The sequence below is a fragment of the Helianthus annuus genome, chromosome 10 (assembly GCF_002127325.2).
Source record: "Helianthus annuus cultivar XRQ/B chromosome 10, HanXRQr2.0-SUNRISE, whole genome shotgun sequence".
NCBI lineage: Eukaryota > Viridiplantae > Streptophyta > Magnoliopsida > Asterales > Asteraceae > Helianthus > Helianthus annuus.
Window position 1 is genome coordinate 84,177,116 of NC_035442.2, and position 27,758 is coordinate 84,204,873.

The 27,758-nt window shown below is 40.8% G+C and overlaps 2 protein-coding genes across 2 annotated transcripts; both read left to right on the forward strand.

The window, feature by feature from the left end:
- Window positions 1–24,316: 24,316 nt before the first annotated feature.
- LOC110885600 (pentatricopeptide repeat-containing protein At2g20710, mitochondrial) lies at window positions 24,317–26,655 on the forward strand. The gene is made up of 2 exons (XM_022133300.2): window positions 24,317–24,645; window positions 25,192–26,655. Exons 1-2 carry the CDS (start codon window positions 24,418–24,420, stop codon window positions 26,317–26,319), a joined length of 1,356 nt encoding a protein of 451 aa, XP_021988992.1. The 5' UTR covers window positions 24,317–24,417; the 3' UTR covers window positions 26,320–26,655.
- Window positions 26,656–27,075: 420 nt separating this feature from the next.
- LOC118482648 lies at window positions 27,076–27,689 on the forward strand. Its single transcript, XM_035978225.1, has 2 exons — window positions 27,076–27,521; window positions 27,680–27,689. The coding sequence occupies exons 1-2, from the start codon at window positions 27,076–27,078 to the stop codon at window positions 27,687–27,689; spliced, it is 456 nt and encodes a 151-aa protein (XP_035834118.1).
- The last annotated feature ends 69 nt before the right edge of the window (window positions 27,690–27,758 follow it).

Below are 27,758 nucleotides of genomic sequence, written 5' to 3' on the forward strand. Positions count from 1 at the left end.
CCGATTAACAACATATTCTCGGACCAATTAGTGTACATGCAGCCGGTGATTCCCATTCCTAACATTAACATCGTACAATTTTCCACTCTATAATGAAATATATATATTATGTATGCAAACCGGTTACCACAAACATTAAACCTCAACATTCAATAAACAACAATCAATCATAATCAACATACTAACCGAGATGAAAACAAGAACGGAGCCGAGAGCTTCAAAGGGTGTGTGTGTGATTGCCGGTTCCGAGTCGCAAGAGGGGGAGAGTTTGTGTGTGTGCTCTAGGTTGCCAAATTGTGTAAACAAAAACCCTAAGGATGTGTGCATGTATATACGTATAAGAGAAGTGGGCCGAAGCCTCACTTGGGCCGGTTTGTGATCTCGGGTCCATTACATGGACCGAGTGGGTTTGCAAACAATAGTAAAGCCCAATTGATTTATGGATCGGGTGTAGTGTTGTGTGGTCCAATAACGCAACATTTAAACATTTAACCGTAACATTCATCCAATTAAACATATACTTTAGTTCACATATGCACATAGCGTTACACAAAGCAAGTCTAAAGTTCGAGTTGTCACATTATCCCCAACTAATTGGAAATTTCGTCCCGAAATTTGGTATGCACTCACTGAGGAAGCTAGGTAAACTGTATTGTTCACTGATTTTCCTGGGGTGTCACATCCTCCCCCCGTTGATCTGGAATTTCGTCCCGAAATTCCGAAGTAGTAGCTTCAGCCTCAGTAGTGGTAGCATTGGTTTCGAATAACTGGGGGTACTTTTCTGTCATCCTGTCTTCGCGTTCCCAGGTGTACTCTGGACCACGTTTGGAGTTCCAACGAACTCGGACAAGAGAGATTCTCTTGTGTTTGAGGACCTTCACATCCCGGTCCGTGATTTCAACTGGTTCCTCGACGAACTGCAACCGCTCGTCGATAGTGAGTTCCTTAAAAGGAATGATGAGGTTTTCATCTGATAGGCACTTCTTTAAGTTCGATACATGAAAGACATTGTGAACTGCCCCGAGTTCAGCTGGTAAATTCAACTTGTAGGCTACCTTGCCAATCTTTTCTATAATTTCAAATGGTCCGACGTACCGCGGATTTAGTTTGCCCCGTTTGCCAAAACGAACCACACCCTTCCAGGGTGAAACTTTCAATAAAACCCGGTCCCCGACCTCAAATTCCAATGGCTTTCTACGCTTGTCCGCGTAGGCTTTCTGACGGTCGCGTGCTGCCGCCATGCGTTGTCGTATCTGTGCAATCTTTTCTGTGGCGTCCACTACAATCTCTGGACCCGTGATCTGACTATCCCCCACCTCTGCCCAGCAGAGGGGTGACCGGCATTTACGTCCGTACAATGCTTCGAATGGAGCGGCTTGAATGCTGGTATGGTAACTGTTATTATACGAGAACTCCACCAAAGGGAGATGCTTTTCCCAGCCGTTGCCGAAATCTATAACGCATGCCCGAAGCATGTCTTCAAGTGTTTGAATCGTACGCTCAGACTGCCCATCCGTCTGAGGATGATATGCTGTGCTCATGTCTAACCGTGAGCCGAAGGATTTATGCATCGCTTGCCAAAGCTCTGACGTGAATCGTGCATCGCGATCCGAAATGATAGATGTGGGCACCCCGTGCCTCGAAACAACTTCTTTAAGATAAACGTCTGCGAGAGTGGAGAACTTGTCCGTTTCCTTAATCGGCAGGAAGTGTGCAGACTTGGTGAGTCGATCAACTATGACCCATATTGTATCGTTCCCACGCTGGGATCTAGGTAGGCCTGTAACGAAATCCATGGAAATTTCTTCCCATTTCCACTGAGGTATCTTAGGCTGTTGAAGTAGGCCAGCTGGTTTCTGATATTCGACCTTGACTCTCGCACAGGTCAAGCACTTTCCAACGTACGTAGCGATGTGGGCCTTCATACTAGGCCACCAATAAGTAGTGCTGATATCGTGGTACATTTTATCCGACCCTGGATGTACCGAGTAGCGAGACTTGTGAGCTTCGTCCATTACAAGTTCGCGTAGACCGCCATAGAGAGGGACCCAAATCCGGCCCGTTACATAATAGGCGCCGTCTGCCTTCTGTTCCATCTGTTGTCGTGAGCCGCGTAAGGCTTCAGCCTTGACGTTTTCGGGCTTCAGTGCTTCTACCTGAGCATTTCGTATCTGTGCTGGAAGGCTAGACTGTATCGTAAGCTGTAGCGCTCGCACGCGCCGTGGTAGAGTGTCTTTCCGACTGAGGGCATCAGCCACAACATTGGCTTTGCCTGGATGGTACTTGATAGCGCATTCATAATCGTTAAGTAACTCGACCCATCGTCGTTGACGCATATTCAAATCCTTCTGCTTAAGAATATGCTCGAGACTCCTGTGATCGGTGTAAATCGTGCACCTGGTACCGTACAGGTAGTGTCGCCATATCTTAAGCGCGAAAACAACAGCTCCCAGCTCTAAATCGTGCGTCGTGTAGTTCCGTTCATGAACCTTGAGTTGACGAGAGGCGTAAGCGATAACCTTGTCACGCTGCATTAACACACATCCAAGTCCCCGAATGGATGCATCACAATAAACCACGAAGTCATCTGTGCGCTCTGGCAATGAGAGGATAGGTGCACTGCAAAGTCTATCCTTTAGGTGCTGAAAAGCAGTCTCCTGGGGCTCTCCCCAGCGATAGGTAACACCCTTCTGTGTCAGTAGCGTAAGCGGCTGAGCAATCTTCGAAAAGTCTCTAATAAACCGTCTGTAATAACCTGCCAGACCCAAGAATTGGCGTATTTCCGTCGGTGTACGCGGTGCAGGCCAGTTTCTGATCGAATCTACCTTGGATGGATCGACATGGATCCCATCCTTGTTCACTACGTGGCCTAAGAAGTGGACTTCACGAAGCCAGAAGTCGCATTTAGAAAGCTTGGCGTATAGCTGTTCCTTCCGAAGGAGTTCCAAAATAAGACGAAGATGCTGCTCGTGTTCCTCCTGACTCTTGGAGTAAATCAGAATGTCGTCGATGAAAACAATGACGAACTTGTCGAGATAGGGTTTGCACACCCTGTTCATAAGATCCATAAATACAGCAGGCGCGTTCGTTAACCCAAACGGCATGACGAGAAACTCGTAGTGACCATAACGAGTTCTGAAGGCTGTCTTGGAGACGTCCTCATCCCGGACTCTCAACTGATGATACCCAGACCTTAAGTCTATCTTCGAATAGTAGCACGACCCTTGCAACTGGTCGAATAAGTCGTCTATGCGTGGAAGAGGATAACGGTTCTTCACCGTCACCTTGTTGAGTTCACGGTAGTCGATGCACATCCTGAACGTACCGTCTTTCTTTTTCACAAAAAGTACTGGGGCTCCCCAAGGCGAAGAGCTTGGTCGTATGAAACCCTTTTCCAAGAGTTCTTGCAGTTGTTTTGACAGTTCCTCCAATTCTGATGGAGCTAAACGATATGGTGCGCGAGCTATGGGTGCTGCTCCTGGAGCGAGCTCGATCTGAAATTCGACCTGACGATGAGGCGGTAAGCCAGGTAAGTCTTCAGGAAACACCTGAGGGTAATCACGTACAATTGGAATATCCTCCAGTTTCTTTTCTTTTGCTGAGGCGTCTGTAACGAGTGCCAGAATGGCAGTGTGCCCCTTTCGTAAACATTTCTGAGCCTTCAAGAAAGAGATGATGCCAACCACAGCACCACTCTTGTCGCCTTGAACTTCGAGAGGTTCCTGACCAGAACGAGGAATGCGAATAATCTTCTCGCTGCATAAGATCTCTGCCTGATGTTGGGACAACCAATCCATCCCAATCACGACGTCGAAGCTACCCAAAACTATGGGAATGAGATCGATAGAGAAAGCTTGACCAGCTAGGATAAGATTACAACCCTGGACTACGTGCGTGGCTTCTAAACTTTTACCGTTAGCTAACTCTACTACATGTTTGGTGGGTAAAAGTGTTGGTGCACGTTTTAGCAGTTGACACATTTTCACAGACATATAGCTTGTATCCGCACCCGAATCAAACAAAACAGTAACGTAAATATTGTCGAGGAGAAACTTACCCATAACAACGTTGGGATCGTTCACTGCGTCTCCTCTTCCTAAAACGAAAGCTCGACCTCTTGCCTCGTTGCCATTATTGTTGTTGTTCCCGCCGTTGTTGTTGCCGTTGCCCTGGTTGTTGTTGTTGTTGCGGTTCTGGTTCAACTGAGGGCAATCACGTTTGAAGTGACCTTCAGCCCCACACTGGAAACATCCCCGGTTTCCACGCTGTGGCTGCTGCTGCTGCTGCTGCTGGTTCTGTGGAGCGGGTTGCTGCTGTTGCTGATTCTGATTCGCAGGACGAGGGCTCCTACAGTCTTTGGCCTCGTGGCCCATCTTAAGACACCTTTGACAGCGACCCTTGTTACACGGGCCGTGGTGATGCCTGTTGCAGTTGTGGCACCTAGGTTGACTACCCTGATATCTCCTCTGTCTGTGACTACCAGAGGATTGCTGACTAGGACTCTGGTAGTGGTCAATCTTCTGCTGCTGAGCTTGTGGCTGAACAGTCGCTGAACCCCTGCTGGAATCTCCATCCCATTTTCTTTTGCTTTCGCTAGTAGTAGCAGGAGTAGCTGAAGGAGTGACTGTAGCAGTAGCGTTGACACGCTTGGGCAGTTTATTCTGGTCCACTGCCTGATCGGTGATACGGTGAGCGAGGCGTTGGATTTCCTGGATGTTTTCGAGGTTAGCCGACGTCACGTGGCTCTGAATTTCTGGCGCCAATCCCTTGAGATACAACTCAATGCGCTTGTATGGAGGGTCCACCATAGTAGGACACAGAACGGCCAGCTCGTTCGACCGTTTAGTATACGCTTCGATTTCTGATCCAACCATTTTCAGGTTATACAGCTCGTCTTCCAGCTTGTGAATATCTTCACGCGTACAATACTCACGCTTGATGAGTTCCTTAAAATCGTTCCATGGGGTGGCGTTAGCAGCTGCCAACCCTAAGATCTGAACTTGGGCGTTCCACCAAGTCAGTGCTATCCCTTCCAAAGTGCCGGTGGCAAACTTGACCTTGCGAGCCTCAGGGCACTCGCACATTTCGAATACTGATTCTAGCTTTTCAAACCAATGGAGGAGTCCCACTGCCCCCTCTGTGCCGCTGAAAGAATTTGGACGACAGTCCATGAAGTTCTTGAAAGTGCAGACTGGCTGCTGCGCGTGTTGACCTATTGTGTACGAATAGGACGAAGTTAAATACGAGAGTTAATGTAGGTTCTAAAGATCCTAGTGTGTGCCTATACTGCAGGATATACTACCTGCTTGAGCTGCTGCCACTGCCGCAGCAACTTGAGCTTGAACGAGAGCCTCTAGCTGGGCTTGTGTCATGTTGATTCGTCCAGACATGATCTTCATAGTAAAAGTAACGTAAATGAGAGTGGTTCGCGAGTAGGGCGATGACAGAAAAGTGTAAGCACGTAGGGATTTTCATGCTATAGTATCATGCGTATCTAAACGTAATGCGAGCAAAGTTCTAAGCAGTTCTAGCAAACAGGCAATAAACATACCCTTATTACCTAGGATGTCGAGTCTTGCACGTGGAGCGAAGCGTCGTTGTGGATCGTTGAGAGCACTGTTCTGGTTATAGTCCGGTTTTAATAAAACGTTTCCCCATATTAAAACCAAGTTCTCTATAACCAATGGCTCTGATACCAATCTGTCACACCCCCAAAATCCACCCGCGGAGTACCACCGCTTGGGAGCGTGACATGACCAGGATCAAGCCATCAATCATATCAAACATAGCATTTAATAATAAAAGTAATCAATGTAAATCATCATGACATGATTGATGTTCCAAAACCAAACATCGTCTAAATAGCGGAAGCATAGTATGTAATCTCAAAATAATTATACGAGTTATGAGTTCAATTAAAGTTCATGATCCGTATCCCACAACGACCTGCTCCTCCTTGTGCAAGCTCCATAATGTACCTAAGGCCCTGCAAGGCATGCAGCAAATAATCAACAAACTAGTTGAGCGAGTTCACAGAAAATAAGTTCATAACATAGTGCATAAGTATAGCTAGTGGGGGCTTCCCATACTAGTGTGTACTAAAGGTGGGGGCTTCCCAAACCTTGTGTTCATAAAACTGGTGGGGGCTTCCCATGTTTATCCTGGCTAATGAGGGCTTCTCATTAACGGTACTTACTAGACTAACTTCCGACCATGTGTTCTTCTTTACCGAGAACAAGAAAACGTACAGGGTCACGTAGGCTTTACGTGACGTGCCCTTCCCCGAGGACAGTGGTACGCGTGGGGGCTACGTAGGCTTTACGCAGCGTGGCCTTCCGACCTGGAAGCCAGTGGATGGTATTGGGTTACGTAGGCTTTACGTAACGTGTCCTCCCGACCCGGGAGACAAATGGCAATTATACTGAGTTACGTAGGCTTTACGTAACGTGTCCTGACTAACCTGAGGACGATGGTCTATAGTCTAGAGAATGCGTAAGTACGAGTAACTCTTTTAACAATAACATATCCAACCCAATTCCCAACCCGGGAATCCCATGCCTTGACTGTGTGAACTCACCTTGGTTTGCTCGGCAGATACACAAAGGAAAGAGGGTTCTTGAACTAACAGTGGTCAACCACGTCCTAATAGGGTTACCACACAAGTCAGGTTCGGTTCAAGTAATTCACGTATATATATATCGTAGCAACACGTAATGCACGTAAACAGTCAACATGTCGTAAACATCACTCGTGATTTGAATGTCTAAACCCAAACTATACCCGGCCCAGAATTATACAAGTCCAATCATGAAGGTCTCGGCCCAATAATATACGCAGTCCAATAACAATCAGTCATAAGTCCAATTAGCAGTCAATCGAATTGGGCCCGTGACAAGGTAGACCCAAAACAGTGTACGAGTAGCTAGTCTCGAGTCGCAACCGGCGATCTCGAGTCGCAACCGGTGGTCTCGGTTCATCATGGCCCGGTTACGAGTCACAGCCGGAGATTACGAGTCGCAACAGGAGGTTGCGAGTCGCAACTAGTGATCTCGACTCATCATGGTCTGGTTACGAGTCGCAACGGGACTCGCAACCGTGGTCTCGGCTTGTGCTGTTTGTGGTCTCGAGTGGGGTTCCGACTCGCAATCTGAGTCGCAACCGTGTGTAACAGTTTTCCTGATTTCATGCAGTTCAGCTATACGCAATTATGCAAATCAATTATCAGTTTCCATAATAACTAATATTCCGTGATATCAGCAAACACTTTAGGCACTTTCATATTTCGGATCAAACACAGAAGTTTAACAGGTTCATCTTGACAATAACCCATGTTCATAGCAAAATTCATGTTATTAAGAACAGTAATAATTCATTCAAGCAACATGCAATCGGATTACCATACCAGCCTTATACCGAATCCTTAACTATCATGCAACCTAGCCGATTAACAACATATTCTCGGACCAATTAGTGTACATGCAGCCGGTGATTCCCATTCCTAACATTAACATCGTACAATTTTCCACTCTATAATGAAATATATATATTATGTATGCAAACCGGTTACCACAAACATTAAACCTCAACATTCAATAAACAACAATCAATCATAATCAACATACTAACCGAGATGAAAACAAGAACGGAGCCGAGAGCTTCAAAGGGTGTGTGTGTGATTGCCGGTTCCGAGTCGCAAGAGGGAGAGAGTTTGTGTGTGTGCTCTAGGTTGCCAAATTGTGTAAACAAAAACCCTAAGGATGTGTGCATGTATATACGTATAAGAGAAGTGGGCCGAAGCCTCACTTGGGCCGGTTTGTGATCTCGGGTCCATTACATGGACCGAGTGGGTTTGCAAACAATAGTAAAGCCCAATTGATTTATGGATCGGGTGTAGTGTTGTGTGGTCCAATAACGCAACATTTAAACATTTAACCGTAACATTCATCCAATTAAACATATACTTTAGTTCACATATGCACATAGCGTTACACAAAGCAAGTCTAAAGTTCGAGTTGTCACATAACTCTCTCTCCTTCTGGCGATTTTGGTTCCATCATGAAATCCTTGTTTTTCTTTGTGATCTGATGCATAACAGTCTGTGATTAGAGGTTTGATTCTTCAAAACTCTATAACGAACTCGTTAGCATTTGGGATCGATCTAAAACTAGGGTTTGTTTCTGTTTTCTTTTCAATCGCCGCCTTAGTTCTTCAATTCGAAACCCTGATTTATTATACTGGTTGTTATTGATTGCGGTTAACTGAGATTAATTTAGCTAGATTGATACTCTGGTATAATCAATTAAGGGTTGAAGATTGACACTAGGGTTTAAAGGATTAGGGTTTTAGTTTTCTTATTTGTTGGTGTTTGTGGTGCTAAGGTTTTCTCGTGCATGCTTGGTTGATTCTGTGTTTAATGGAGAGAGGAGGTGAAGCTGGTTTGTCTGATCGTACAAAGCCTAATGGGAGAGTCTTGCATGATCGTGGGAAGCCTCCTAATGTTAGTGAGGGAATCGCTAGTAAAGTGGTGAACATTGACAGTAACACTATACTCCCTCGTAGGGGTACTGTTTTGAATCCTCAACCTAAACCAAAGAAAATTAATATTATTGACGAGTTGATTAAGGTTACACAGCCGGTGGTGAACGATATATTAAATCCTAATCTAGTTCAGGATGAGCTAATTAGGGCTGATGTCAGCAAGTCTGTAGAAGATAACCAGATTAAGCCGCTATCCTATGCAGATTCGTTGAAGAATCAGAATCCCCAAAAGGTTAAGTTCAGGTCTCTAGCTAGTTCTATGCATCATGATGATTGTGACGTTGTTCTGCCGGTAGAATCGGTTAAGGTAGTTCAGGATAAGTTAGCGAATACTCTGTATGACTCTTCTTTGGTGATCGCATTGCGTATCCTGTGGTCGAATTTTTTGCAAAAAATAACTGGAAAAAGCATGGATTGCAAAAGTCAATGATGAATGCAAACGGTTTCTTCTTCTTTAAGTTCGCTGATCAAAAGGGTATGATAGATGTTCTGGCTTCGGGTCCATGGATCATACGGTCACAACCATTCTTTCTTCAGGAATGGATGCCAACTACAAAGCTTGAGAAGAAGGAAGTTAACAAAATTTAGGTGTGGGTAAAAGTCCATGAAGTTCCGATAGCTGCTTATACGGAGGATGGACTTAGTATGATCGCGATGGCCATTGGTGAACCAAAGCTCCTTGACTCATATACAACGTCGATGTGTGTGGACAACTGGGGCAGCAGTAGTTTTGCTCGAGCTCTTGTTGAAGTTTCGGCTGATAAAGATCTTAAAGAGAAAAATACTATGGCTATACCTAAGATGAATGGTGAGGAGTTTATAAAAGAGACAATGCATGTTGAATATGAATGGAATCCTCTCAGGTGCTCGACTTGTTGTGTATTCGGTCATTCTAATGACTCATGCCCAAAGAATCCAAGGAAACAAGTTCCCTCAGTTAATCAGAAGATTCGTAGGCAACCTGGTAACCAAGGTAATTCACAAACTAAGATGGCTCCTCGAGTTGATGATGATGGATATACGGAAGTGCAAAACAAAAAGATGGCAAGGAAATCGGGTATTCAGATTACTAAACCAAAGCCTAAATTTGAATATAGGCCGATTAGCAACAAGCAGAATCATGGTTTGAACATTAAGTCGGCTAACCCAACGGTTGGGAGTATCAAGAAACCTGATAATTCGAATTCCCTGGTGTCTAGTAATCCCTTTGATGTATTAAGAGATGAAGTTGGGGAATCTAGCAAACCGGTTCGGATAATGGATGATGGAACAAAATTTTCGGATGACGAAGAGGTGATGGAGGTTTACAATGAGATGAATGATTTTCTTAAAGTCGATCCAAGCTATGATGTTCATAAAAAAGGGGCAAGCACTCCTTCTTCAGGGGTGTCTCAATGATTAGTTTGGCTGTTTGGAATATTCGGGGGTTGAACCGCCCTCTAAAACAAAATGAGGTTCGTCAGGTTGTGAAAGATAATAAGCTAAGTCTATGTGTGATCTTAGAATCTCATGTAGGTGTGGATAATCTTCGTAAGGTTTATAAGGCTGTGTTTCGGAGATGGGATTGGACCTCTAATGGGGGATATTGTAACAAAGGAGCTCGTATTATCTTGGGTTGGGACCCGATGGAGGTAGATGTTATGGTTCTGGCGCAGGCAGCTCAAGTCTTACATGTTCAGGTTTTTTGTAAGGCTAATAAGAGTATGTTTTTTTGTTCTTTGGTATATGCTGCGAATTATTATGTTTCTCGTAGGGATCTCTGGCAGAATTTATGATTGCATAAAGGCCTGGTTCATGATAAACCTTGGGTGATTATGGGAGACTTCAACTCTGCTCTTAATATTGAAGATAAATCGATTGGTTCTTCGTCCATTTCTCCTGGTATGCGTGACTTTAAAGACTGTGTTGAGGATATTGAAGTCTTTGATATAAATCATACAGGGTTACACTTCACATGGAGTCAAAAGCCCAAAAAAGGTATAGGATTGCTGAAAAAGATTGACAGAGTCTTGGGCAATGCTCCGTTTGTTAGTTCTTTTCCGGATTCAGTTGCTGTCTTTAGGCCCTATGGTGTTTCGGATCATTGTCCGTGTGTCCTAAAGTTGTTCTCGGCTGGTAAATCGAAACCGAAACCCTTCAAGTTTGCTAACTTCTTGGTTCATAAGCCGGGTTTCTTGGATATTGTTAACTATAAATGGGATGTGCAAATTAATGGAGTTCATCAGTTTCGTGTCATTAAGAAACTAACTCTCATGAAACCCTCTCTTCGGGCTCTCCTGTTTCAGCAAGGGAACCTTCATGAGAAGGTTGCCAACCTTCGTGGAAATCTTGAGGCCATTCAGCGTGACATTGATAGGGAGCCATTAAACGACTTATTACGTTGTCAAGAAGCATCCGTGCTGCGTGATTTTCTGGAGGCGCTACTTGATGAGGAAAGATTCCTTAAGCAGAAATCTAAAGTGGAGTGGCTTCGAGCAGGTGATGCTAATACGACGTTTTTCCATACATCCTTAAAATGTAGAAATCATTTTAATCGTATTGAGGTGATTTCGGATTCGAGTGGAAATCTTTTTGAAGGAGACAACGTGGCTACGGCTTTTGTCAGCCATTACGAGCATTTTTTGGGTTGTGAAGGTCAAGTTTCTTTAGTACCTTCGCCTAATCTTTTTTCTAATAAGCTGAATCCTGAAACTGCAAACTATATGGTTCGTCTAGTCACTTTGGAGGAAATCAAATCAGCTATGTTTTCGATTGGGAATGATAAGGCCCCTGGTCCTGATGGTTACACGGCTGCATTTTTCAAGAGTTCTTGGCATATCGTGGGGAGTGATGTTTCAAATGCTATTCTAGATTTCTTTAACACTGGAAATCTGCTGAAGCAACTTAATCACACGTTAGTTGTTCTGGTTCCTAAGGTATCGTCCCCTACAAGAATTACTGACTATCGTCCTATATCCTGCTGTAATGTCATTTTTAAATGTATTAGTAAGGTGCTGGCGGATAGGCTGAAAGGTTCGTTAAGTCAAATTGTGAGCATAAACCAATCAGCTTTTGTTCCTGGTCGGAAAATTTCGGATAATATTCTTCTTACGCAGGAGTTGATGCATAATTACCATCGTCATTTTGGTCCTCCAAGATGTGCTTTTAAAGTAGACATCCAGAAAGCTTACGATACGGTAGAATGGGGATTTCTTAAAAATGTTTTGGTAGGTTTTGGTTTTAATGGTATTATGGTCGATTGGATCATGCTGTGTGTGTCTACTGCCTCTATTCGATATGTGTCAACGGGAATATTCATGGGTATTTTAAAGGGAAAAGAGGTTTAAGGCAGGGTGATCCACTATCTCCCTATCTTTTCACTCTTGTGATGGAAGTTTTGACTTGTATTCTCAACCATGCCACAAGGATTGACTCGTCTTTCAGGTTCCATAATAAATGTGAGAAGCAGCAAATTGTTAATCTTTGTTTTGCAGACGATTTATTCCTTTTTGCTAGAGGAGACGTGGCTTCGGCTAGGTGTATTATGTATTCTCTCAATCACTTCACTCGAATGTCAGGTTTGATTCCTAGTGCTCAGAAGAGTACGGGATTTTTCTGTAATGTCCCGAATAATGTTAAAAGGGAAATCTTGACCTTCATGCCGTTCGTGGAGGGTACGCTTCCAGTGAGATACTTGGGTGTTCCCCTTATTTCCTCTAGACTGTTGTACAAGGATTGTAGAGTTCTTGTGGAGCGTCTTGAAAATCGGATAGATAATTGGAAGAACAAAATGTTATCTTTCGCTGGCAGGTTACAATTAATCATATCGGTTCTTTCAGCTCTTCATGTGTACTGGTCTTCGGTCTTTATTTTACCAGCTAGAGTGATTAAGGAATTGGAAGCCAAAATGCATAATTTTCTTTGGGCTCAATCCTCCTCTCAGCGTGGTAGGGCGAAAGTGTCTTGGAAATCGGTTTGCGTGCCTAAGCATGAGGGGAGTTTGGGTATTCGTCGGATCGCTGATGTCAATAAAGCTCTTATGGTGTCGCATATTTGGAGTGTTCTAAGTAATCGAAACTCTTTATGGGTTGCTTGGATCCATTCTTATTGTTTAAGAGGTCGAAGCTTTTGGATCACAGGATTCCTTCTTCTTGCTGTTGGAGCTGGAGGAAGATGGCTCAGATTCGGCCTTTAATCCGTCAGCATGTTTGGTCTCAGATTGGTGATGGCAGCCGTACGTATGCTTGGTTTGACTCGTGGAGTAGTATTGGTCCGTTATGTAGTTTCTTATCGCCTAGAGTAATAACCCGTGAGGGCTTCTCTTTGAACGCCAAAGTGGCGGATGTTTATGTTGATGGCTCGTGGCTTTGGCCGGCTGCATGGAGAGATACATACCCCGTTCTTATACAATTAGATCTTCTCCAACGGAACTTAAATAATCAGGATCGGCTTTTGTGGAAGGATGGTGATAAGCTAGCCGAGCACTCTTCTTCAGGGGTTTGGAATTCGGTTCAGACTAGGGAGCAGGAGGTGAATTGGGCTAGCATTGTTTGGTTCTCTCAATGTGTCCCTCGGCATGCTTTTTTGATGTGGCTTATTGTGCGGCGTAAACTCTTAACGCAAGACAAAATCTTGCAATGGAGCTATACCCGAAGAAATAACATGAACATGATGTGCTGCCTCTTGTGTTATGAAAATGTGGATTCGCATGATCACTTATTTTTTGAATGCAAGCTGTTTACGCAAATTTGGCATATGGTTCGATCTAAAGCTGGTATGGATAAAGTGGAATCAAGATGGACCGATATTGTGGAGTGGTTGGGCCATCGTTCTCGGTCAAAATCAGCGAAAAAACCTGGTTTGTAGATTGCTAGTTGCAGCTTTGGCGTACATTATTTGGCAGGAAAGAAACAATCGTCTTTTCAGAAACCATGCGAGGCCCCCGGATACCATTTCAAAGGCTGTTTTAGAAAGTGTGAGGTACAAATTGATGGGGCTCAGATTCAAGAACACAGTTAGAGTTCGGGAGTTGCTGGAGAGGTGGGATATTCAGGATGCTGATTTAATTATGGATAACGGCTGAATCATTTGTCTAGTGTCGTGTTTCTCTAGATAGTTGTCTAGTGGTTGGCTTTGTTTTGGTTTCCTTTGTTGGTTGTTTCTATTTGTCATACTTTCATGAGGGTATGTCTCATGTCTGAACTAGTAAGGATGTTACCTTAGTACTTGTTTTAATTGTTTGTGAATATATAAAATCACCGGGGTAACCCTTTACCCAAAAAAAAAACCCGCGATGTTGGACCTTTCGAAATCACAGAGAGAATTGGCAAGATGGCCTACAGATTGAATCTACCCGAAGAACTCAGTGGAGTTTACAACGTATTCCATGTGTCGCATCTGAAGAAGTGTCTGTCTGATGATACCCTCATAGTTCCTTTCAAGGAGCTCGCCATCGATGATCAGTTGCGATTTGTCGAAGAACCAATGCAAATCTTGGACTCGGAGGTCAAGATTCTCAAACACACCAGGATACCTATTGTTCGAGTTCATTGGAACTCCCGTCGTGGCCCAGAGTTTACCTGGGAACGAAAAGACCAAATGAAACACAAATATCCCCAGTTGTTCGAGAACAATGAAACCACTACTGAGGCTGAAGCTACTGCGGAATTTCAGGGCGAAATTCCAAACCAATGGGGGATGATGTGATACCCCAGGAAAACGCACAACACAACTAGTTTCCTCAGTGACTATGTGCTAAATTTCGGGACGAAATTTCTTTCAACTTGGGGATGATGTGACAACTCGTATAAATCCCTGAACGTTTTGTTTTACTGTGTAATTGAATGTACGTTAAATGAACTGAATATGGTGGTTGATTTTATTTGAATGATTGTGTGTTTGGTAATGTGTAGTGAACCTTCGTGAAACCATATTTATTTTCACGTAACAACATGTTATTGATGAACCTATACCTGGAGCGTATAGTATATCTTAACCTAAATTTCGAGGATGAAATTCCTGTAATATGGGGAGAATGTGACAACCAGATATTTTTGACCCTGGTTAATTACGTAAGGTTACCGGTGAAAATAATTATGTGGAAATACGCTTCTTAAACTTACGATGCGCGTAACGTGTTGTTTAACCAACAACTGTAGCCAAACGATATTGATTCAATGTATATTATATGTTTTATATATAATATATATTCATTTTAATTAGATAAATAAATAACTTTTTGATATAGTTATTTTGTAATTTAATGAACGAAATATGAACGAGACTCGTGACGTTTAAGCGGGTTCGCATTCGCAGTGTGCACTTAACCCACCCATCTAAACCCTAGCTATATAGTTATTTCTCCCAACACAAGCATAAATATGCATATTCAAGAGAGAGCCAGAGGAGAGAGAGATAGACGCGGAGGGAGTCTCCGGTCAGCCACCCTTATCCACGATTTGTAGATCGCTCATAAACTCTTAAGCAGTATTGACTTGGAGGTCACTAACTAAACACAAACATGTTAAAAATGGAGGTTAGTGCAATAAACAATAACCAACATAACCGAGGGACTTATCTAGCCATAATATGAAAGTTATTTAGTTAACTTTTCAACCAAGCATTAAATACTTGGAACTTGAGGGACCATCTTGCAAAAAAAAATATTATAATAAGTTTAAAACCTAAACCCTACCCGTTTCCCCCCATTCGCCGTCCCTCATCTCTCTCGTCGAAACCCTACGGCGACCGAACGACCACCACCACCTCTTTCTCCATCTCATGCAACCCTTAACGACCAATTAGCCCCTCAAGACCACCACCATGCACGGCGACGGTGTTGGGTACCGACATCATCAGCAGCAGCAACATTATCACTGGAAGTTTGGACTTGAAGCTTCAGCGGTGGTGTAGCTCTCCGATGAAGAAGGATGGCAGCCGAGAAGATGGCATAGGTCGCTGAAGATGGTGATGATGGTCATGCGACGGCTCTACGACGGAACGGTAGTGGTGTGTTTTCGATTAGATGAAAGCTGAGAAGACGACTGATGATGGCGGCAGATAAACTCACCGGCGACGGCGGACTACCGACGCTCCGATTCAGGCTGTAGCGGTAGCAGTAGGGCACCCCCTTGTCTCGAAGCCACTTGGTCAGTAGTGTGTTATCTTTGGATGTTCTTGTTTCGAATCTTGATTGAAAATTTATGTGTATTATCGGTTTGGTAACATAAGGATAAAATGTGTATTAATGTGTACTGATGTAATATGATGACGATATGATTTTAGTTATAAGATTCCTACAAGTTACCATATACTGATTTGGGTGATTTAATGTTAAGTTTTGATGTAAATTATGGTGGCAATGTCTAACTGATGTATTTGGTCAAGGGTTTATTTGTTAACCGATTTAGGTTTATTAAAAGTTGCTAGTCGTATCAAATATCAAAACAGTATAAGAGCTGTTATATATATATCTGAATAAATCTGTGGAGTATGATTATAATTTAAATGAAATATGTGATTGGCATTTGAATTATGACATGCCATGATTACAATTGTGAACGTGTATCCATGTTAGAGTAACATGCAATTTGAAACACTATGTGTTAGATACGTGATGTTACTTGCTTACGAACCTAACAAATATTGGTAACCATAATATGATGTGGTTGACCAACATAGGAGAAACGCTTTACCTATCGAGCAAATCAAAGGTGAGTTCACACTCTTAAGGCATCGGATTCCCGGTGGGTTGGGAATGGGATTAAGAAGCTAAGATGAAACCTGTATATTCACCACTAATAGACTACATTTAATCATGCGTATTCTCGGATTGGGAAGAATATGTACCTTCGTCCTCGGATTGGGAAGGACGCCTACACTAAACCTGTGTATTCTCGGATTGGGAAGAATACGTTCCTCCGTCCTCGGATTGGGAAGGGCACCTACATTTAACCTGCGTATTCTCGGTTGGGTAGAATACGTACCTCTGTCCTCGGACTGGAAAGGACGCCAATATATATAACTAGTCTAGTGGTTTACAACATGGGGTAGCCCCCACTGGTTATGGTTTGGGAAACAAGGAACTGATTAACTACTGGTTTTCGAACGAACTTATGGTTTTTGGAACAACTTAAAAATAGACAACCAACTGTGAACTCGCTCAACTATGTTGTTGATTCGTTGTTACATGCCTTGCAGGCCTTTAGGTGCATATTGTTGGAACTTGCTGTCTGGGAGGCTGGAGTGGTCATGGGTCGAGATACATGGAATCGCGACACAAGACTAATGGTTTTTACATGTGGTTTATAAACACTTAACGAATGAATTACGCTTCCGCTATATACTGCGAATTATTTGTAACGTTGTAACACTTAATGTTAATAAATGAAAGTTTTATTTAAATATACCTATGAGTTCAATGTGATTGGTGGCTAGATCCCGGTACGTCACACGCCTCGCGGGGTTTTCGCATGTGGTATTTTGGGGGTGTGACATGGTTATTTTTGAAGTTGGGATGTTGATATTATTAAAATCCATTATTCCTTTTAATTAAACTAATAACTGTAAAGGACTGTAATGAATATTTTCAACAAACCACGCTGACGAAAAATGTAATTAACTCTTTGATATAATATTGAATTTTCTAGCTTTTTCTAGACCGTATTTATATAAAAGTTTGTTGTTCAAAATAAATTTAAAAAAACTTAAGGGGCTGTATGGCAACTTCTGAATAATTAAGTGATGAACCAGTAAGAGATCTGAACCATTAAGTGTTGAACCAGTAAGAGGTCTGAACCATTAAGAGCCAGTATAATGCTTGACCGTTCAGAGGCAAATGTCTGACCAATTAAGATTAGAGGTCTTAACCATTTAGGGTATGTTTGTCAAAAGTAGCTGGTGGCTGGAAGCTGGTAGTTGTAGCTTTTTAGATATATTTGATGTCTGGCAGAGTAGATGGAGCTTTTAAAAAAATGTATAAAATGAGCAAAATGGACATAATTAAAATTTTAAAAAGTTTGTGCGTAAAAAAATTCATTATCTTTAAAGGTTATAATATTTATTTTTCTCCAAAAGCTTGTAGCTCCTTCTAAACGCTACCAGTAGGAGCGTTCAACCAAAAAGTTCAAGCTTCTAACCTAAAAGCTTCAAGCTCCTTCAACCAAATAAGACTTTTTATTGAGTAGGAACTTTTTCTTAAAAGCTTAAAGATAGAAGCTACTAAGGCTATAGGGTGTGGTCATGTCTCTCATGACCACCATGATCCTCCATATAGGCACCACATCATCCATCTTTAGTCCATCATTCAAAACCACTACCCTAAGGGTGTGGTCATGACCCAAACCACTATCCCCTTTATTTTTTTAATTTATTTTTGTCTTAAAATTATCAAATGAGAGGGTCATGGTAATCGTGGTTTAATCCATGGGAACCACCATCAATCAAGGAGGGGGATGGTGTACCATTTAATTAATGGTTCTATGTGGAAATAATGTTCCAATCTATGACCCCCACACCCTAAAAGCTCCATACCAAACATACCCTTATACTGAGTATAATGCTTAACTATTCAAAGGCAAATGTTTGAACCATTAAAAAACAAACAGTATAAACCATTAAGTGATAAAGTAGTAAAATGTTAGGGGCTGTTTGTTTTTTATGAAAAGCACTTCCGAACCTCTTATGTCTGCCTCACGCAGACCACACGCAGACGTTTGAGTCTGTAGTGTGTTTGTTTTCTTGAAGTGCTTTCATTAAAAAAGGTTTTCAAGACCTCTTCCTCAAACAGATGTGAACTATTGTCTTCAAAGGTCTTCTGTCCTCTTCTTTCCTCTCTCTGCTCTTTCAAAACAAATAACCCTAGCATCCATCCAGCCAACAGCTTAATTGATCTCCACCTCCACACATGGCAGCCATCTTCCCATTGTAATACGTACGCCACCGTCGAAGCCACCACACCACCGTCGAAGCCACCATACCTCTGTCGAAGCCACCACACCTCCGTCGAAGCCACCACATCGATCTCCATCTCCACCTCTGTTCACCTAGCTGTGCTCGGTTTCCCACATCTCCTCCGCCACTGTGACAACCCTCACCAAATCAGGTATCCGTACAAATTAATTAATATTTAATTAATGCTTAATTACTGTGCTTGCTTACAATTGTGGTTAAACTGCTACTTGAATTCTGGTACATACATATACATGCATCATACTTTATTAACTGTCACTCCATTATTTACACAGAACTATAGTGACAAACTTGATGCACAATAGCACAGTAGCACAATGAACGGATAACCCAGTAAACGTGCTGACATAGCCAGCACCAGACAGACACTGTCTCTAAGGCCAGTATGAGCCGGGAATAGATTACTACACTAGTAGGGAGTGTAGGGAAATGAGGATTGTAGAACTGCGTCACTAGGCATTAGTTATAGTGACCGGATGTGCCTAAAACATGTTTTAAACACAAAATTCTGCACTTTATCACTAAATTCAGCATTTAAACTAACTAGTAAAGTGCAAAAACATGGGAAAATAATACTAGGACTAAATTACAAGTTTTGTCCTTTATGTTTACATCAAATTGCAGGCGCTGTCCTTTAGCGCAAAAATTGACAGGCGTTGTCCTTTACCTTTCAAAATCTTGCACGTTTTGTCCTTTAGGCCAAACCCAGTTAGATTTTTTAGTTAAATCTAGTCATGTACAAGGCACATGAGGGTACTATTGGAATTTCACCATTCAAGTGGTTATTGTGTAAGATAAATTATATCAAGGGGCTATTATGTAAAAATAAAACAAAATAATTTAAAATATTATTTTTATAACCATATATATATATATATATATATATATATTTCTGAAATTAGTAATCACTTATCATCACCATCCTCCACCACCACCCTTCACCACCACCACTACCACCCTCATCATCTTATTTCTGGCACACGTTTTCTTAACATGAAACACAGACTCGTTCTTCACTTCCACCTCTCAAAATTACCGAATAAAGATTTCAAAAGCAATATCAAAATAGTGAAAATACATTAAACCTCCAGACTTTCTAAACCAAAACACCTACACTAATCAGGTATACATATTTAATTCAACTTTATAGCTTGAATTATTCTCCCACCAGGTAAACCTCCCACCACCGCTACCCATCATCACCGTCGCACCCACCACCGCTACCCATCATCACCGTCGCACCCACCACTCGAAACTCCTATCTCTATGACCTAAAAACATAAAAGGCTTACTCTTACTATTAATCTCACCCCTAACTTAAATTCTTCAAACAAAACAATCTGACAGTCAAATCCTTCGAACCGGCTAACAAATACCTCTCTGTTAGGGCAGAGGTTGATGAACTGGCAACGGCCGTTGTCGTCGACGGCGATAAGGAAGACGTCGTCCGGTGAGGCAGTGATTCTGGAGATGAGGAAGACGTCGTCCGGTGAGGCGGTGATTCTGTTAGGGTTTCAGATTTGAGGAGGTCGGTGACGGAGATGCGGTTACCGATTGGGGAGATTAAGAGAGTGTTGTTGGAAACGACGGCGTTTTGTGCTCCGATTGGGGAGATTAAGCGGTAGTTCATGGTGGTGGTTAAGGGTTTAGAGGCTGAAGAAAGTGATGAAGTGTGTTTTGTGCTCCGATTGAAGAGATTAAGTACTGTTTTTTAAGTTATATATATCATTTTCATTATATTACACAATAGTCCCTAGACATTAAACATTTACACAATAGTCCATGTAGTGGTAAATAGACAAATATGCCCTCATGTGCAATGCACATGACCAGATTTAACCAAAAAATCTAACCGAGTTTGGCCTAAAGGACAAAACGTGTAAGATTTTGAAAGGTAAAGGATACCGCCTGTCAATTTTTGTGCTAAAGGACAGCGCCTGCAATTTGATGTAAACATAAAGGACAAAACTTGTAATTTACTCTAATACTAGACACTTTCCAAAGTGTCGGGAATTCTTTGTGTCACTAAAAATAACATTAAAGACACTTTAAATGCTTGTTAAGCACTTTAACGGATCAGTATCCAACCGAACAACCGGACTTTACCTGGAACATAAAAATATTGTCAATGACACTATTTTTCCTTTTCTGAGCCAGTTAGGATCCCCAAATACCCTAACACCCGCTATAATACATAACACACTAGTAAATAGTTTAACCTTCTAACTAAACATAACTAAACTCTAAATATCAAGTTCTAAACAAACCAACCCCCCCCCCCACCTTGCAACCGAACGGTTCCCCATAGGGGACACCACCCTTACAAATTTAATTATTTTAATCTTGCTTATCTCATATCTAGTGAGCACTTTATCTCTTGGTTAATCAAGTTAAATGGTTTATAAATATAACCTTGAGACCACACTTATCATTCACAAGACACCATCACAACATTACTCTCTCTCTTTCCCTCTCCTTACATCGGCCGAAACCATCATCCATCCTCCAACAATTTTCGAGTTTAGATCTTGCAATTCCACATACATATCACGGTGCTAGAGTTCACATAAGGAGGCTCGGTGCTTACGGAATCACAAGGACCTCTCTACATCGCTATTAACCACCTTGTTTTCGCTTGATTTCTTCCCTAGCCTTGAGCTAGTTGTAAGTGCTTCTAATCACTCTTTTGTTCATGTTTGAAGTGGTTAATAAGAGATTTAACGGGTAAAAATCATAAACACTAGAGATCAAAACTTAAAGTCTTGTGAAAATGATGAACATGGTGGTTAATGAGTAACTATTAGTGTAAAACTCATAAATCTTGTTTAGTTATGGTTATTTCATGTTGTTGATTGCTAGTAGTGGAATGGATCGTCATCTAACCATGCTAGTTCATGTTCATGGAACATGAACTAGTGTTATGTTAAATAGAAAAGTTACAAGATGACGAACCCTTTCATACGGAAACATGAACTTGTGTAAAAACGATTTTTCTTATGAAATGGAGTTCTAAACTAGTAGATCTAAGGATCTACAAGTGGTATTTTTGAAGAACCAAGTGTAAGATGAAGTCATGTTTAAAAAGTCGAATCTTTCTTGAAATAAAGACATTTTTGTGAACAAACAAGTGTGTAGACACTTGTGTAACGAAAGGATTTAACAAAGAAATATTTTCGTAATCCTTGGACGAGAAGTTGTAAACCTGTACTTTCTTTAAAAAATAAGATTTCCAAAAAACCGATTTTATTTATAAAGATAGAAAGATTTACTAAAAATAGTGAAAGGTTACTACACACTTTTACATAACCTACAAGTTCATGTGCTTGCAATTTATGTATATTTTTGACTAGTTTGATGTCTTGACATTGTTTGTTGATGATGGAAAATTGTTGATTGAGTTGTTAAAAGAAAATGACACGCTTGTAAGCGTGGCCACCTCTAGTTACAGAGGAAACTCTGGCGAAATTTTTTCAGAAATATAACACTTGGAAATATTTTGTGACAAGTGTTATAAATATATTTTTAACTTGTTTTCAAAGTATAAATTTCGCCATGATTTTTATTACAAAATAACCAAGTGTCGGAGGTGGGATTTTCATAAATAAAACTTGCTAAAATATATATTTAGAATATATATTTTTCATAGTAACACTTGTGTAGTTTTATGATTATTTTGTGAACTACATAAATATTATTTTTAGAGTAAAAATAATATTACTGGAATATACTGAATAGTAATGACTCCAAAATAATACCAACGCCTTCACAATGAATATTTAAGTTACACCGGTATTATTATTACCACACGAACGTTAGACTGTAACTTATGTATTTTCCGTAAATACTCTTAAATGCGTATTTTGATAAAAGTATTATTTTGGAAATTATATGGAATAAAATACAATATTTTTGGGAAAAATATTTATATTTTGGAGATAGAATGTTTTGGACGAATGAATTAAAGTATATTTTATTAAGTGGGACTTAACAATAAAGTCTTGGAATTATATAAACGCACATGTATTAAAACCCCCATCCTTGGGAAGGAATATGATTACTAAATAACTAAAAAGTGTACACACAAAATAGTTGTCTAACTATTATTCCAGAACTAAATACAATTATATTATAACTTGGAATAATACCAGAATCGTAACTCAAAAACACAAATACTAAGCCAAGGCACTACCCGTTCGTCTAATAGACAATAGACCATTGTAGGTAGTCGTGATTGCCGTGGAGATTTGGTTTACGAGTACGAAGACGCAATACTGTGAGTTCATGCTCCCCCTTTTCTTTTAACTGTTTTCAGTTTTTAAACTGCGGGGGTGAAATACATGTTACTACGATTACGATTACGAATACTTTACACATGGTATGATTAGCGTAAGGAGGGTTACTACTTAGATCATGTGAGTGGATAGGCGGGAACTGAAGGCCATTAATCCTCAGTGTAGGACCGAGGGACAATAGGGGTAGATCTATCTGGGTGTAGCGAGCCCTACCCCTGAGTTCGCTGAATGAACCAGGTGGTGACTTGGTACCCGACGCAAAAATCTGCTAGGTTTGAGTCTTCCTACTGCACTTCACACATATCATTGGCCTTGCAACCCAATGGTGATCTCTTTTTCCTTATTTGCTACATACCAGGGATTTTTATACATACAGACATTTTTACAATGGGTTATACATACCCACTTACACATGAACTCGCTCAACTTTATGTTGACTTTTCAAACTACATGTATTTCAGGAAACTAACGGATCTGGCACGGTATGCACGTATTTTCAAGCTGCGTTTGAATAAAGAAGTCATCCAGGGTTTAGAAGGTGTAACCTCTTCCTGGACGGGTTACACATCCCTAAGCCTAGTATTGTTTAAAGTCTTTTGCTAAGTCTTTATGAACTCAATTAAATCAAGTTAAGGTTTGTAACTTATTTTGTAATTGTAGAAAGTGGGATTTTTTTAAACTTTATTAATGGATGAATATCTCATGTTTTTATCATATAGCATTGCTATGATTGTTGCTATGGTATTAAGAAGTCACACCAAATAAACCCACGCTTCCGCAAAGCCAGGGTGTGACAGCCACCCCACATCTCCGTCGCATCTCTTCCTCCGGCGACCTCCCTTCGGTGATAATTGGGTGAAATAATGCTTAAATCGAATTGGGTTTTTTGATTTACAGCAGATTTTCTTAATTGGGTATGGAATTGAAGGTTGTGATCGTTAATGGTTAACAAGAACTCATCATCTTTCAGTGGCTTTTGATAATTTAATTGAAGATTGTGAATTAAAACATAAAAATTTCATCTTTTTCTGCAAAGGAGGTAATCTTTTTAGATTTCTTATTAATTTCCATGATTTTTTTCTTTCTATTTAGGGTAATTTCAATTATTTTTAGTAATATGTGTAGAGATTATTTTGATTCCAAAATTAGTACTTTTCTGGTCATTTGTTGGTATACTATGATTCAATTCAGGGTTTAAAGTTGATGCTGATTCTTGCTGTAAATTGATTGATTCAGTTTGAAATTATGCTAATTTTTGTAAATTATTGTTAGAATTTTGGAGTTATGCTGATTCTTGTTGTTATTGGATTAAATTAAGTTAAATAAAATCAGTTTATTTCAGCAGCTTTCAGTAGTTAAAAAACAAACACTCTTTTTCTTGCAGACTGTAGAGGTTTGGTCCACCTCTTCAGCTGCAGATGTCTGCAGATATGATTCGCAGACTGCAGACGTTTTACCTCTGAAAAAAACAAACAGCACCTTAGAGTCTCGTTAAAGCTAAACAAACGGCCAGTTAGAATAAAATGTAATAATGATAGTGCACAAGTATTTCTGATGAAAATTTCTACAATACCGATTTGGGGGCAACGAAAAGCCCGGTGTTTCAAAAGCGTGTGAGCTACGATAACTGCTGCTGCTGATGATGATGATAATAAAGAAGAAGAAGAAATTGGTGGGCAGGGTTTTGTATTACTCGGCAGAAACCCTAAGCCCTAATCTGTACCATAGGCTGATTGGTTTTCATGAGCCTTCGATTGTCCCGGTTCTAGACCAATGGGTTGGAGAAGGAAGGCCCCTTGATCGACCAGATCTCCACAAGATTCTCAAACAGTTCCGCAAATTCGGTCGCTACAACCACGCTCTCCAGGTTCTATTCTATTCTATCTTTCGTTTCTATTCATAAAATGTGACCCTGATAGGCTGATACATATCTAGTTTTCTTAGACACTTTTGCTTCTACATATAACTTCTTTCCTTCCTTCCTTCCTTCCTTGTACATTCATTGTTCCTGTAAATGATGCTCTCGCTTCATGCCCCAAGCCTTGGTTTTCTAATCCACGGTGTTAGTAATCAGTGGCGAAGCTTGAGATTTCCGACCGGGGATCGAAAAACGTATATACCAAAAAATTTCTATAAAACGGGGGGTCGAAAACGTATACACCCAAAAATTTCTATACGAAAACTACATACTCTGCACTACTGAGCGAAAAATTCGGAGGGTCGGCCGCCTCCTACCGCACCCACTATGCTTCGCCAATGTTAGTAATCAACATTATACAGCAGCAGCAGCAGCAGCAGATGTTATGTCTTTCCTTTTGTGTTGTATTAGTTTTTTTCTTCAATTCAAATGGCAAAACCGTAACCTTTTTCATTTCATTCATGCATACTGACAAAATCCCATTTCTCTTAGTAGATATGCCAGTGGATGGATGACAAGTCATATCTTGATAATTCACAAAAAGATGATCCAGTTAGGCTGGATTTGATATCAAAGGTTCACGGTATAAGGCAAGCAGAGGAATATTTCAATAAAATTCCAGATACTTCAAGGGTCTGGCAGCTTTATGGCGCCCTTTTAAATTGCTACGCGGAAGCACGATTATTAAATAAAGCAGAAGCCACCATGCAAAAGATGAGAGACTTAGGGTATACAAAGTCATTGGCCTACAATGTTATGATGGGTTTGTATTCTGCTACAAACAAATATCAGAAACTTGACCTTTTAATCGAAGAAATGGATCAAAAAGGCATTCAGATTGATAAATTCACGTATTGCATTAGATTAAATGCGTATGCAAAAGCTTCTGAAATCCAAAAAATGGAGATGCTTTTGTTGCGAATGGAAGCTGACCCTGAGGTCAGAATGGAATGGCATGCTTACACAACGGTGGCAAACGGATATCTAAAAGCAGGTGACACAAAAAAGGCGCTGACCTGTTTAAAAAAATCTGAGTATCTCATAAAACCGAGTCAACGAAAGTCAGCTTATGAGAATCTACTCACTCTTTATGCAAGTGCGAGCCGAAAAGATGATGTTTATCGCGTATGGAATCTTTACAAGAATCTTGGAAGGCTTTACAATCATGGTTATCTTTGTTTCATGAGCTCACTTGCTAAACTGGACTGTATTGAGGATGTTGAGAAAGTATATCAGGAGTGGGAAGTGCGCTACAAACGCTTTGATCTCCAAGTTCCAAATCTTTTGGTTACAGTATACTGCAAAAAGGGTCTTCTTGAAAAGGCGGAAGCAACAATACAAGCCCTTACAGAGAGTGGAAATGAGCCAAATGCATCCACGTGGTCTCGTTTGGCATTGGGTTATGTTAGAAATGATGAAATGGACAAGGCAGTGGAGGCAATGAGGAAAGCTGTTTTGAGCGGTTTTCCAAGGTGGACTGTTGACACCGCCACTTTGTCTGCGTGTTTAGATTATTTGAACCGTGAAGGGCGTTTAGACGAGGGAGAGGAAATGATCAAATTACTCAAGGAAAAAGGCCATTTATCGGAAGAAGTTTATAAGAGTGTAGTGAAATTTGTTTAACATGTTAATGGTCGTTGGAGGATAAAGTGATTGTAATGGTCATTTAGACCAGACCAAATATGTGAAGAAATCTTGCATTTTGATTAGAGTATCACACAACACCTGGCTGGCAGCAGGGAGGAATTTTGATCTTTTTAATTTGGGTTGCAACTTAGGAATAAGGTGTTGGTTCTTATGGAGAAAACTGAAGGAGAGACGATTCTTTTTTGCTGTTATCATTTATTTAGTGAGCTGTTGTCCGGGAAGTTGTTTATGCTGCTGGTTTATTTGGTAAACAGATCAACTTTGAATAACAAAATTTTTGTTCATGTCCATTTATTTAGATTCTTTTCCATTCGTTTATGTTGTTGATGGTTGTTTATTTATATTCTTTTACATATTTGTTTAAGATTATTTATCAGTTACCCAGTAATCATAATTGGCTAGTCTTGTATTAGACCATCCGTAATGGGGCGTTTTCTATAAGTTTTTTTGCCCCAAAACGCCCTATAACGCCCTCATCCCCATTACGGGGGGCGTTTTGGGGCGTTATAATTCAAAAAAATTGATTCCGGCGTTTAAATTAAAACGCCAAACCATCCATCCATCCTCCAATCAACGGTAATATCTCCAACGGCTAGTTTGACCATTTTTTATTTTTTTAAAAATCTATTATATATATATATATATATATATAAACAATCAAAACTCATCCATTTTCAACAAAAACACTCTCAAAACCTCTCTAAAAAATCCCACATTTTATAAAAAAACTTGATGGATTCTCCTAGTTCTTCATCCATGATGAATTTTTACTACAACGAGTTTTTTGCGGATGGCGATAGTTCGACCGATGAGGAGCTTGAGCAAGAGGCGGTTACGAGTGCATGTCAACTAGCGGTTCATTATGTCAACCATTCTCGTCGGCCCGAAGCCCCAAAAAATAAAAGAAGCTATGTTGAACGAGACCGACGCGCGGCACACGAGCGTTTGATGAAAGACTATTTTGACGAGGCGCCGACATTTTCAAACGAAGTTTTTAGGCGTCGTTTCCGGATGAGTAAACGGTTGTTTCTACGCATAATCAACGACTTGGAAGCCAACTACGATTATTTTAAACAAAAACCGGATGCGAGAGGGTACCTTGGATTCACCGGTATCCAAAAGTGTACGTCGGCATTACGAATCCTTGCTTATGGTAACACCACCGACATCAACGACGAGTATCTAAAAATGGCGGAGAAAACAACACGAGATAGCTTGGAACATTTTTGTCGCGGTACAATTTTTTTTTTTTAGTTTTAATTTTTTTAAACGACGCGTATGCTTAGAATTTTTTTTTTTTTGAATCTTATGTTTGTCTATATTTTTTTTTATAAAGGTATAATTGATGTGTACGGTGCACGTTATCTTAGAACGCCTACATGGGAGGACCTTCAAAAGATCTACGAGGTACATAA

Excerpts from the sequence above, each read along its gene's own strand:
- LOC110885600 (XM_022133300.2), top strand. The coding sequence starts at position 24,418 with ATGATGATGATAATAAAGAAGAAGAAGAAATTGGTGGGCAGGGTTTTG. Across the intron at positions 24,646-25,191 it reads GCTACAACCACGCTCTCCAG|ATATGCCAGTGGATGGATGA; the intron begins GTTCTATTCTAT and ends TTCTCTTAGTAG.
- LOC118482648 (XM_035978225.1), top strand. The coding sequence starts at position 27,076 with ATGGATTCTCCTAGTTCTTCATCCATGATGAATTTTTACTACAACGAG.